Below are 12,733 nucleotides of genomic sequence, written 5' to 3' on the forward strand. Positions count from 1 at the left end.
TTGTATAAGCCAATCTACAGCTCATCACATATCCGTATCATCTGCTGTTATCAAAGACATCTACAGTCTTCCGCTTCGAATACCAATCGTCATCATCCGACGTTGGTTTCTTAAGTCTGTCCATTCTGAACTATCTTCATCTTCCTTCGAATTTTCTTTAAAAGGAATCTATAGCATTCACTGTATCCTATCTTATCTAAAATTATCTCATTACCCATCTGGTAAATTGATAGCTATTATCACGCAGTGATAGTAAATCATATCAATTAGTGCTAACATCCAGCACTAAAGCTGTATAGAGCTAATATCCAACACTAAAGCTGTACCCAAAGTCTTCCACTATCTGGATAACCCGTTCTGACTGTCTGTCAATCTGTGAAACAATCTAAGAGAGAGTTCATGATATATTCTGTCACGAATACAAACTCAAGCAAAATCACAATCTGCCTAATTTACTGTGGCATTCTGATCTTTCTGACCAATTCTCTGACACCGATCTGTGTCATTTGATCTTGTTTGTACATCATCTTGTACAAACTGATAGATATAGATTGAACAATCTGTCAATCACAATCATATCATATTTCAATCTGGAGAAACTGGCGGTAATTTCATTACGAACGCCATAGAAATGCACTCCCATTTCTATTCAGAAACATACCCATCTGTAATAATCTTCTGATTTCTATCTTTCTGTCTTTTCTGTTAGCGATTTAGACATATCAGTATAATCTCTGCCAACATTTTTACATAAATTCTGCCAAAATTTCAGTACAAATCTGTCACAATTGACTTAATCTGTCTATATCAAAACTATCTGTCCGAATAACATACATTTTCAATCATCAACTGAAAACTGAATTTCCCACGGTACATTTCTGACCCTATCTGTGATTTCTGATTCGAACTATTTGATACCAACAAATCAGTTAATAACATAATTTAAAGAAGAAATACCTACCTGGTATTCGGCTCTGTCTGGCGATATCAATTCTGTTATACAATTCTGAAACATTCTGATATAACAAACTAATCAATCTCATACAAAACACAAAATCCCATATCTGTTACTCGGCTCTGATTACTGAAATCTAGTTCTGAACATTCTGATCAAATTTCTGAATTACTGTACCTCTCGAATTCAGCTCTAATTCGGTTGAAACTGTATATACTCCCTCTAATTCACACTAATCTGTAGCATATACGGATTCAAAACACAGTAATATCAAATCAGATACAAAATATCAGTAACCTATACAGACTTAGTGAGTTCAATGAACTCATAAAACAATGATTTCTGATAAACATCTTCATATCATTCTGATCAACTAGTATATCTCATTTGCAATTAACATATGCTCCCCAAAACAATATAAGATATCTCAAATACTGATTTAGAGCAATAACAATACTCAGTAAATATAAAGCAATAGTTGAATAAAATAATCTACCAAATCAGACAAAATATATCTCTGACAATTCTGACATTTCTGAAATTCCTGGTCTTTCTAATATCGATATCATTATCAGCCCTTGATCACAAACTTAACTGTGTTAAATTCAATCTGTATACTATCTTCAGATATCGCATACTCTGAATACAATCTGTTTCAAGCAAGATTCTTATTTGAACAATTTCTGTATACAATCATCACAGTTCTCAGAATATTCAATACAATCTTCAAATATTTGATTCAATAAATCAAATGCTGCAATTATATCAAAATCTCATAGATACAATGAGCATAATATCATCAGAACATCTCTGGAGATACAGACACATGCTAAAGAGAAACACTAAATCAGATGTAACTCCTGGTCGATATTCTTCTACTGACCTTCCAATTCATTCTGTATCATTTTGTACTGAATTCTAAAACAACAATCAATATCTGATCTGAATTCAATTCTAAAATCTATCTTTCTGATATAAAGCAATTCTAAAATCTTATCTGGCAACATCAGCCAACTCATATATTATTGACAAATCTGTCAACGCTAGGCTCGATTTCAGTACATCTACTGAATACATAAGGATACCATCTGTTCCTTTCTGTATTAATCGAGTCATATACAACACATATATCAAAGGAATTCGAAATCTAGAATCCTTACTGTGAAATCTCTACTCATCAGCCATATCTGGTCTGAATCTTATACTTTCCTGACTGGAATCTATAATAGTTCTGTACTTGTTCAGCATATACATATCAATAATGCGTTCAAATCAGAAACATAAGTACATCATAATCTATCTCTATCTCATTCTCATCTGACTGTAGTATACAATATATACAGAAATCTCTGATATCAACACTTTCTCAACAAGAAAAGACATCAATGCTACAGTACATACAAACTCAACAGATACAACATATCTCCATGCAACTCAATTAAAGATATTCTTAACAAATGTATTAGTATATATCAATACATATGCAATAGAATCATAAAGAATAGTACCTGTTGTGAATTCTGGATCTGTGTTTTCAATTGAACTCTGTTCCTTACAATCTTCGGGAACGCTTCTGGGGACAGACTTTAGCAAAGTGTCCCGGCTGTCCACAAATATTGCATCTACCAATCACTCCCTGGCATTGCTCGGTGGGGTGTCTCCCTCCGCAAATCCTGCAATACACACCAGTAAAGCTTGGACCAGAAACGCTGGAGCTAGATGAACTGCTTCCTAGTTTCTTGAATGGTTTCTTCCGAGCTTTCAACAAATCTTGCTTCCCACTCGTACTGCCGTGATCATATCGAAGAGGGGATTGCTGCGTCTGGGGTTGCTTCACACACAACCTTGTCAATTGTCTAATCAAACTCGCCTCAGCTCTCTTTGCTCTGCTCAAGATATCAGCAAAATGGTAAGGTCGTTGCAAATTCATAAATGCAACTTCCTCTGAATTCAACCCTCTGATGAACTGATTCACTACAGCTTCATCATTTCCAGCTAAATGAGGAGCAAAATGCAGTAGAGTAGAGAAGTTAGCAATATATTGGTCAATATTCAGTTGTCCTTGGCTCAAATTCTCAAACTCTAATTTCTTGTCCTCTCGGTACGAAGCTGAGAAAAATCTTTGATAGAATTCAGTTCTGAATATTTCCCACGACATCACCGTACCACGTTGTGCTAATACTCCTTTGATTGTAATCCACCAATTTCTGGTAGCCTCTCGTAGCTGATGAAATACTAATTTAACTCTCTGTTCATCTGTACAATCCAGTAGGTCAAATAGTATTTCTATGTCATCAACCCAGTTCTGAAAATCTTCAGATGTCTCGGTGCCACTCAGAATCGGCGGCTGTAATAACTGAAGTTCTGCCAACTTTACTTCCATCCGAGTTTCTGATGCATCTATCTGTTCAGACGAAGTACTACCCCTTTCTGGAATTCGCCGTGGAGGTATATCTGAATATCAAACAAATCAATACACAATCTATATAATCTGTCTCAGCCCTTCTCTGATCATATATCTCTGATTCAGACTCAGTTCCGATTCAGTCTTGGTAATTACATGCTGTAGTCAACTCAGATAACAAACAACATGTAATAGGGAAAGCAATAAATCATGCTAGCACTCACATGCAAGGAAAGAAAATTCAATCTACCCCGCTCATTCTCTTCTATCTTAATCTATCTCAGTCTAAAGGATCTATCATCTCTAACTATCTCAATCTAAAGGATCTATCGCTCTGATACCACATGTTGTGGGGACTCGGACGATAATCATCTTCTTAATCGTCGTTGAGATTTAATTATCAGTTCTGATAAACAGGGTCTAAATTTTTTTTTTCTTTTTTAAAATGCATCTGCGGAAGGTAATGGAATCTAAATAATATACATCTCTGTATAAAACTACATTTCAGTATAAAAGTACAATATTGTACAAACTAGATCTAAGGTTCAGTTACTAAATTCAAGTAAGAAAACCAAGTCTACAATAAGTCCGGAATCACCACGCTAACTCGTCTTCTCTCATCAGCTTCTTGACCCCGATCCAGCCCCACCTGTTGTCATGCACACATACAAAACAAGACAACAGTCGGATAACTCCGATGAGAATAAATCTCAGTATAAAACATGGTAAACATGTATATACATAAAGTAAATCATGAAATATTCTATCATGAATAAACTTAAAAACAATAGATTTCATAATCTATGAAATCAACCTAAAATAAGCATGCAACACAACTCAATTAAACATGCTGCTCAAATCAAATCATAAAAACATGTTATCCTGACTGAAAGTAATAACAATGGGTTTCATAGTCTATGAAACCACATCCATAAATGCATGCAATTCTAGTCAAATCATGTCTAGACTCGACTCAACTATAACTCTAGGGATCCCGTTGTGAATAAGACGATCTATCACCTACCCTTCCAATCGGGGTGACGGTACGTCTTAATCCTAGACTTCGGCCTGATCTGTATCCACATCTACAATAGGAGAATGATCTTCCCCTAAGCTGTGATATCACCGAACATCTAGAAGTTTGACGGATCTGTCAAGACTCCCTATCTTAAATGCAATGCATATAAATATATAAACAAAGCAGTAGCATATCAGCATATAAACAAAGCATATTCATATCAGAATATAACAATAATCTAGTATGTGATTTTGTTGGGAAACTCAAATAGGATCTTATTTGAGTTATGTCTTCCCGTATATCACATGAATTATACTTTTGTCGTCCCGGTCTGACGAAGACGATGATCTGTATTCAAATCTGTCCATATCAATCTGAAATGACAATATCGAATACGCTGTCAGTGAATAATTCAATACACAATCTGTTCTGATCAATAGTCAATTCAGTATACAATCTGATCAATATCTGAACAAGATACAATCTAATTCATGTCATCGACATAACAATACAATCTGAATAATTACAGAGTCTGATCAATCTCAATCAATACTGAATCTGATCAATATAAATCAACTGATGTTTCGACGGCATAATAATACAATCTGAATAACCCCGTCAATCTGAACATCACATAAATAATATCAGAACTCATAATCTGAATATCGGTATATTCAAAATCAGTAATACACAATTCTGATATCAAAATCTCAGTCAATATCTTTCAAAAATCATAACAATTACAGAAACAATCTGTTCTTTAATCTGACTTCAATTCTACAATGTCTACGGTAGCAGGAACGCCATATCTGAATCACATGCAATTCTAGCGACATCATATTATCAAAACATCTCAAAACGTAACAAAACTTACGTCCTTACGTAGCTATCGAAGGGAGGAGCACGAATCTGCATTCGGATTCAAATTCTGATACACGGATCTTCCACAAAAGGCGTAAGGATTTTCACCCTTTTTCCCTAAACTTTTCTCGAATTTATACTGTTCTGAGGAAAAGAAGAATGAGCCCCACCTATATATATACTACATGCAATAGCAGGAGACGTGGCAGAATTTGTCAAGCAACACGCATGACCGCGGGTGCGGTCATGACATGCACCGCGGGTGCGGTCGTGCAATGCCTATCCTGGCATTTCTCGAAAGCTCAGACCGCGGGTGCGGTCCTTCCAATACCGCGGGTGCGGTGTCGCCTCGAATAAAATTTACCAACTTTCTGTCCATGCACCGCGGGTGCGTCTTGTCTGGCACCGTGGGTGCGGTGATGCTTCGGCCTCACCTTCGAAATTTCCATTTTTCATGACCGCGGGTGCACTCTTGTTCTGAGCGCGGGTGCGGTCTTGCAAACCCTATATTCTCATGTCTTTTCTTCCTTCATTGCATGTCATGCATTCTCATATCTTCCACGTCTCACGTTAATGAGGATTAATAATCTTGGGTTATCAATTCTAAAAGTCCTGGGCATTACAGTAACATAATGCTCACAAAAGTGTCATTGCACTAGAAGCGACTTCCATTCTGAGAGAATTTTCAACTCTCATTATGACATATGCCTGAACTTTATATGTGACAACACTGTTATTTATTCTCCTACACCAATCGATGTAACAGTTAGTTACACCTCTTTGCGTATTTCTCCCAAAAGTACGTACAGATTTGCAGCAATCTTTTCCACCTTCATAACCACAAACGTGCCGTTCACAATTTTAATGATCTCGTTATCGATATGGTGTGCACCCGATATCATCCAATTTCCCTAAGGACAAAAAATTATTCTCAGCCCCTTCACATTTTGTGCCTCATGTATTATTCGAATGATGTCATCAAACATTTTTAATTTGATGGTACCGACCCTACCGATTGCCAAGTCATTGATCATTTTCTATGAATATAGATCATCATTATGCTCACTCATACTGATCAAACCATTATGTCTAAGATGTCACATGTCACGTCGCTCCTGAATCCACAATCCATGTGTCATAAAATTTGTGTATACATTCTGCAACTATTGTTACTTCGCTGAATAATATTTCACCACCACCTGAAGTACGAGCCACGTTTCCTTGAGAATCCTTCTCGATACTCGTACACTCTTTCTTGAAGTGTAATTTATCATCACATTTAAATCAGTACATATTTTTCTTCTTACTTTTTGACTTTGAACTACCTCGTCTTTGGCTTCCACTGGAGTCATGATCCATAAATCTTCCTCTTATTATCAATAAACTTATCTTCATTTTTCTCACGTCGAATTTCTTCTTCGAGAATTGAAATTAAGATGTCGTTGAAGTTTAAAAATTCTATGAGGATATTGTGGGTAAATTGGTGATAAATTAATTATATGAATCCGGTAAACTTTGAAGTAAAAGTTTTGTACATTATTTTCCCTTTGTTTTATGCCATATAGAGGTGAGTTGAGCATAGAGTATTTTGAGTGATAATATGATCAGTCATTGAAAAGAATTCCATTATCCGAATAGTATAAAGTCTCATCTTCAGTAAAATCTTATTATATAGTGACTTGATTTCGTACATTGTTGTCAGAGTATACCATATAATTTTTCTCATTTTATCTCATAGATACTTGACAGTATTTCGTCTGCTATGACCAAGTGTAAATTGTCAACAACATTATCATTTATCTAATTTCACTTTCTATAGTTCATCATTTCCCTCGGTCTTATCTCCAATAGTCGCTAGGAAATTTTCCTTTCTTAAAATTGCTTGTATTTTTATTTTTTAGAATAAAATTTCTCTCATTGAACTTTGTTATTTCATACATGCCCGTCATTATATCTACTACAATTTAGTAGATTAGACAAAATAGTCCCGTTTTAATAAAAAATTCTAAATTTTTTTAGAAGTAGAAGATCATTTTAGGCCGCAACCACAAAGCATGCTCAGAATTTTAAGAAATTTTAAGCCAAAGCTCTGATACTACTTGTTGGTCCTAAGTGTGACATCTTGAGATATAAATATGAAAATAAATAATAAATTGAACAACGAGGTATAAAACTCCTAAAAATTATTAAGGTAAAAACCACGAACAATGTGAAAATAATTTCACTATAATATTTTAAAGTGTACAAACACTCACCGTGCTTCGAAAAACACACATTCTTTAATACAGGAGAATGAAACACCTCACAAATATTATAGAACAACACACTCAAATAGGAATATATCGAGATGAGAGAAAAACTCGAGAATGTGATGATAAATAACGCGAATTGATGCACCTATTTACAGGTACTCTTCCTCGTGTTAACGCAATGATCTTTCACAAAATTTCAACGTCTAGACATTGATATAAATTCATATATGCTGCCTAATATAATAAATGTGCAGTCTTGCCCTTTTTGAATTTTGCAACTCCCTCACCTCATTTGCTAGCACATAAGAGTCACCCCACTCGAAGGTGTCCTTAGTTTGTCATCGACCTCCCTCTATGCAGTCACCATCTTAACAATGTCTCAACATGCTGCTCGTGATGATAGGGTTGATAAATAATCCTGATTTCCCTACCCGACCCGATTCGCTCTCCACTCATGTCCCGAAAAATCCTGGCTCCCATTTTTTCTAACTCGAGTTTTAGGATTTTTCCTTTCTCGATTAATGTCAAGAGAGGGACCGGAAACTAATATCCTCCCGACCCGATTAGTTTTAAAAAAAAAATTATATTATCAACACATTTGGTTGGAAGATTTTTATTTTAAATAAATAATATTGGGTCGAAGCCCATATAGAAATTGACTAATATATTTAAAAAATTTAGCCAATAGATGACAATTTTAAGACTTATATTAAAATGATTAACTAATTCATTCGAATAAAAAATTACATAGATAAACATTATAATTCAAATAAAATTATTCAAAATAAAAGAGAAATTATCGTTATTTTCTCTCTTAAGCCTAAACTTTGGTTTATTTCACCCTACCTTGTGAGGCACTGTCCCCATGAGGTGATCAAAGGCCCAGATTTAAACACACATACACCCATGAAGTGATCAAAGGCCCAGATTTAATCACCATGTAAAATCAATGGCTGAGATCCTGTGAGGGCACTGCCCCCACAGGTAAGGAGTAAAGGACCCACGTTCTCACTCATATATATATCACGATATCGTTCTCTACCAGATGAAATCTTGAAATTTAGTGATATACTCTCCCTATATCATCTGGAAATTTAGTGATATACTCTCCCTATATACCAGATGAAATCTTGAAATTTTGTGATATACTCTCCCTATCCGACAGTATCTCAAACTTTTGTGTCTCAATATAATCAAATATGAGATAGAGAGAAAAATAGATTCTTGCTTCTCATCGAGACAAAAATTGGGTAGAAAAGTTACGGGACATGTCCTTACCCAATCCCATCCTGAGATTATATCCACTCGATATGACTTCAAGATAAAATTAATCGAATCGATAAAATTAATTTGGTTCACAATTTAGATTTAAAAAATCCAAACCAAATCAAATTTTCAATTATAAAAATAATTTATTCGATTTCTGTCGATAAATTTGTTGTGATTGAATTTACTTAATTCTGAAATCTATATATTTATTTCGAAAAAAATTAAAAAATATTTATTTTTAAGAAAAATTACAATTTATTTATTTTTTTTAACATAAATATAAACATCACCATATACAAAGTAAGCATGTGCATATGCAATGAATATAAATTTGTTTGAACATACCAGATTAAAATGCCTATAATTTCCAAAAAACAATTTTCAGAAGGAAAAATCGAACGAAAATCATTAAACAAATTGAGGGAGAGATTTTTAAAAGTCGAAAATGGTTGATAATTTAGTATTTCTACCACATCATTCTATTCTATGCCCATTTTCATAAAATTCCTATTTTTTTTCCCAATACTAAAAAAACAATGTACATTAGCATTTCTTGGGTACAGTATTTAGACAAGTACTCTCTACGAAATACACTCTAATTTACTAATAAACACTCCACGGCCAAAAGAAATTTTTTTGGATGGTCTGTTTTTCGCTATCGATGAGATCCTACTCATGTGGAACATGTCCACAGGTCATCAAGATTTGCTCTTGAATTTTCTTTGAGATTTCAAATCCACTACGATAACAGATATATTATCCTCACTTCCTCTCTGAAGAGCAAGATTTGAGAGATACTCAGCTGCGGATTGTGCAGCAGGATCGACTCCCAGGCCTTGGTTCGCTATCGGTTGAGCACCATTCTTTTTGTGCCACATTAAAAGCCGTTTCCTAGCCACTTCGCATGCTTCCTCATTCGTCATGACATCCCATAACCCGTCGCTGGCCATGATAAGACACTCGTCTTCTCTAGTTCGCGGAACAAACATGACTTCTGGCTCTGGTATAATCGATGGCTTCAAGTATCTGTCACCTGTAAATTCGGGGAAGCAGATGAACTTGAGTTGCCGGTTTTATTTTCTGGATAGAAAATGTCCGAAGTTGAAGGTAGAAGTTATGATAGAAGATGCATAAAACTCGATATAAACATAAAACTCGACATTAACAGAGCACGTTTAATGCGCTCTTCTATATCAAGAACATATATTAACTTCGCGGTCGGAACATTAGGCGATTAGGGCTGTCCACCTCTTTCGAAATGAGAGACAAATTAAATTTCACAGCAACTTTCAAGTATAAAAAAGAATGTTAATTCCACCCCCAAAACAAATCAAATCGTCACCTACATTTTTGAGTCAGTAGTTGGGATGTAGAAAACCTACCAATGGACCTTGACATTGCAAGAACACCAAAAACACGGTGTCCATTCCACTCAAACACCTTGCCGCCTGACGCCTCAATCCTAGCATATTCGTCCTCTCGGTTTGGCTGGCATGTAAATTGAAGACACATAAATGAACCAATAAAACATAGTTAACTAAGTCGAGCTTTCTCTATAAACATTGAAGTTCAAAAATTTTATATCAAAAGTTTTACAGAAGATGATCGTTGCTTACTTTATGATCAGTTGATAACGGGATTGCTTCTTTGCCGCGACAAAGGACAGCTCTTGAATCTCCGCAGTTGGCAACTATAATATGGGATGAACAAACCACAGCAACCACGGCGGTCGACCCAACAGTTTCTGGGGCAACAGGTTCAAAATTAAGATTAGATGAATCCACATGTTTATTGTGAACCCCCCTACTCCTCGTCCCCCCAACTTCACCGTCAACATTTGCAAAGCAATTGGTGAAGACATTCTCCCAATAGACCTGCCGAGGGTCTCTATCACTTCCATCAACCAAATTATCTTTTATATTGCTTATTTCCTCTTCTAGAGCCATATGAATCTTGTCACGGCAATAATTTGCGACCTACAAGAGGAATGCAACTTATAATGAACGAACCGGTAAAGAATATAAATAAGGTTGCAGAATTGAATATTTCGAAATTTTAATACACTCAGATAAGTAAACATGACAAAGGGTGTTCACCCACCGGCTCAAGAACTAAAGCAAGATTTTCTATATCAAAGATATATCCCCAAGGTTTGACATCCTCAATAGAACCAGAGTTTTTCCAAACAAACAAGAAAGGACTTCAAAAAGATCAATGTTCGATATAACTATTTTATAAATTATCAATACTTCGAGACCGTACACACCTGAGATCCACCGTGACCATCATACACCCCATAAAAATGTGAAGTTAGATGGCTCAAAGTCTGACTTATCCCATCTACTACCTGTCCTCCGATAAACATCATGATAGGAATTTTCATAAAATGAGGTACAGACATAACTGCATCTTCCATCTCTGTCGAATGTCCACGTATCGACACCGAACCCCAAAGTGGAACACATTCTAATTGAAATACACTCTTAACACCACCTTTTCCGGGGACCTTCTCATTGGCTAACCGAAGAGTGACAATAGATGCCTTTACTGTAAGTTCATCTAAAGGATTTTCGTCATTTGGTTTAGCAACGATTCTATCATCAAATGGTTTCTGCTGTATGTTTCTTTCCTCAAAAGAAATGATCTTTGCAACAATTTGACCATTCTCGATGCTCTCAATTTCGAGAGCAATCGGTGAGAGTGTCTCCGAAGGTAACTCGAAACCACTCATAATGCTGGGATCTTTCCCAACTACTGAGAGAATTTCATGTTCCTCACTTTCCCGAACTTCACGAATTAAACTACCATTTTCAGTCATGTGTATCATAATTGGCGCCACAGGTCTTGCTACATTTCCCACCGGTATTGACAAGTTAACCTCGTTAGTTTCAGGTTTAACACAATCGTCTCCCGTATCCCACCTAGAATTAACAGTTTCATCCTGTATCAGAGCTGGATCTGACATCAAACCCGGGGTCCCGCTCAATAGTTTGATTCGTTTGATCTCTATTTTGCTCGAGATTCCTGAATTTTCACACACAGGATTACCTAAACTAAGTGCCGCTGCAACTGAAGGAGACATGTCTTCCATCATTTCTCCAGTAACCACAAGTGAGGCGAACATATCAAGAGTTTTGATGTGTCTCAGTGCCTAAGCCAACTCTGACCATGATATTCGAGAAACTACGTGCCCCACAAAGATGAAAACAAGCAAAAATGCATGAGGGATCTTCGGGAATCAGATTTTCAATAGACCGTTGGACTACTATTTTAACATTTCAATTTAAGACGGAACAGAAATGACGCCTACGGTTCCAACTCTTTTCCAGATAGGAAGGAATTAAGCAAAAATACAAAATCACTTAAACACTCTGGAAGTAGAAAAAGGACAAAATACAACCAACCCTTATCCAAAACTCCGAGAAATGAAACCCATCGAGAATAACCCAGAAAAAAAGCACCACCAAAACCTTCAAGATTCGCATGAACACTCTTAAAGATGCCAACTTTTTTGCCAAATGTAAAAAATAGGTTTCATGGCATTGAGGCAACCCTTCTCAGCCTCTTGATAATTTGAGCTGGATTTTTCATTCTTATACAGCAAACAACGCTTTAATCAGTCAAACTTTCTCATGAACAATCAAGATTTATTCTTCAACCAATTTGGTAGGGACTGCCATAACTGCATCAAAGAACAGATATTTAAAGTGGATAAGAGGGTAAAAAAAAAAGTAGGGGCTCTCCTACCAAGAATTCATTCGAAACACGAAAAAGGGCGAGAATTGAAAAGGGCTTTAAAATTATCGCCTTTGCAGATTATTTGACCCTTCGTCTCCTGGCCGGAGAGATTGGGATGCTGTCGTTTACTCCTTCATGTGACACATGTCGATGCGATCATTGGAGTCGAATAAATACCTTTGCGCAGAAAAAAAAAAATGAAAAATCAAAGCAAACTTCATGCGACTCCTTCAAGA

At 36.0% G+C, this 12,733-nt stretch overlaps 1 protein-coding gene across 1 annotated transcript; it reads right to left on the bottom strand.

Moving 5' to 3' along the window:
- Positions 1–9,208: 9,208 nt before the first annotated feature.
- On the bottom strand, positions 9,209–12,695 carry LOC140832516 (protein phosphatase 2C 50-like). Its single transcript, XM_073196593.1, has 5 exons — positions 12,507–12,695; positions 11,026–12,441; positions 10,376–10,735; positions 10,142–10,247; positions 9,209–9,792 (listed from the first exon to the last, which is right to left on the bottom strand). The coding sequence occupies exons 2-5, from the start codon at positions 11,881–11,883 to the stop codon at positions 9,458–9,460; spliced, it is 1,659 nt and encodes a 552-aa protein (XP_073052694.1). The 5' UTR covers positions 11,884–12,441; positions 12,507–12,695; the 3' UTR covers positions 9,209–9,457.
- Between the last annotated feature and the right edge of the window lie 38 nt (positions 12,696–12,733).

This window comes from Primulina eburnea, chromosome 1 (genome assembly GCF_022965805.1).
Source record: "Primulina eburnea isolate SZY01 chromosome 1, ASM2296580v1, whole genome shotgun sequence".
Taxonomy (NCBI): domain Eukaryota; kingdom Viridiplantae; phylum Streptophyta; class Magnoliopsida; order Lamiales; family Gesneriaceae; genus Primulina; species Primulina eburnea.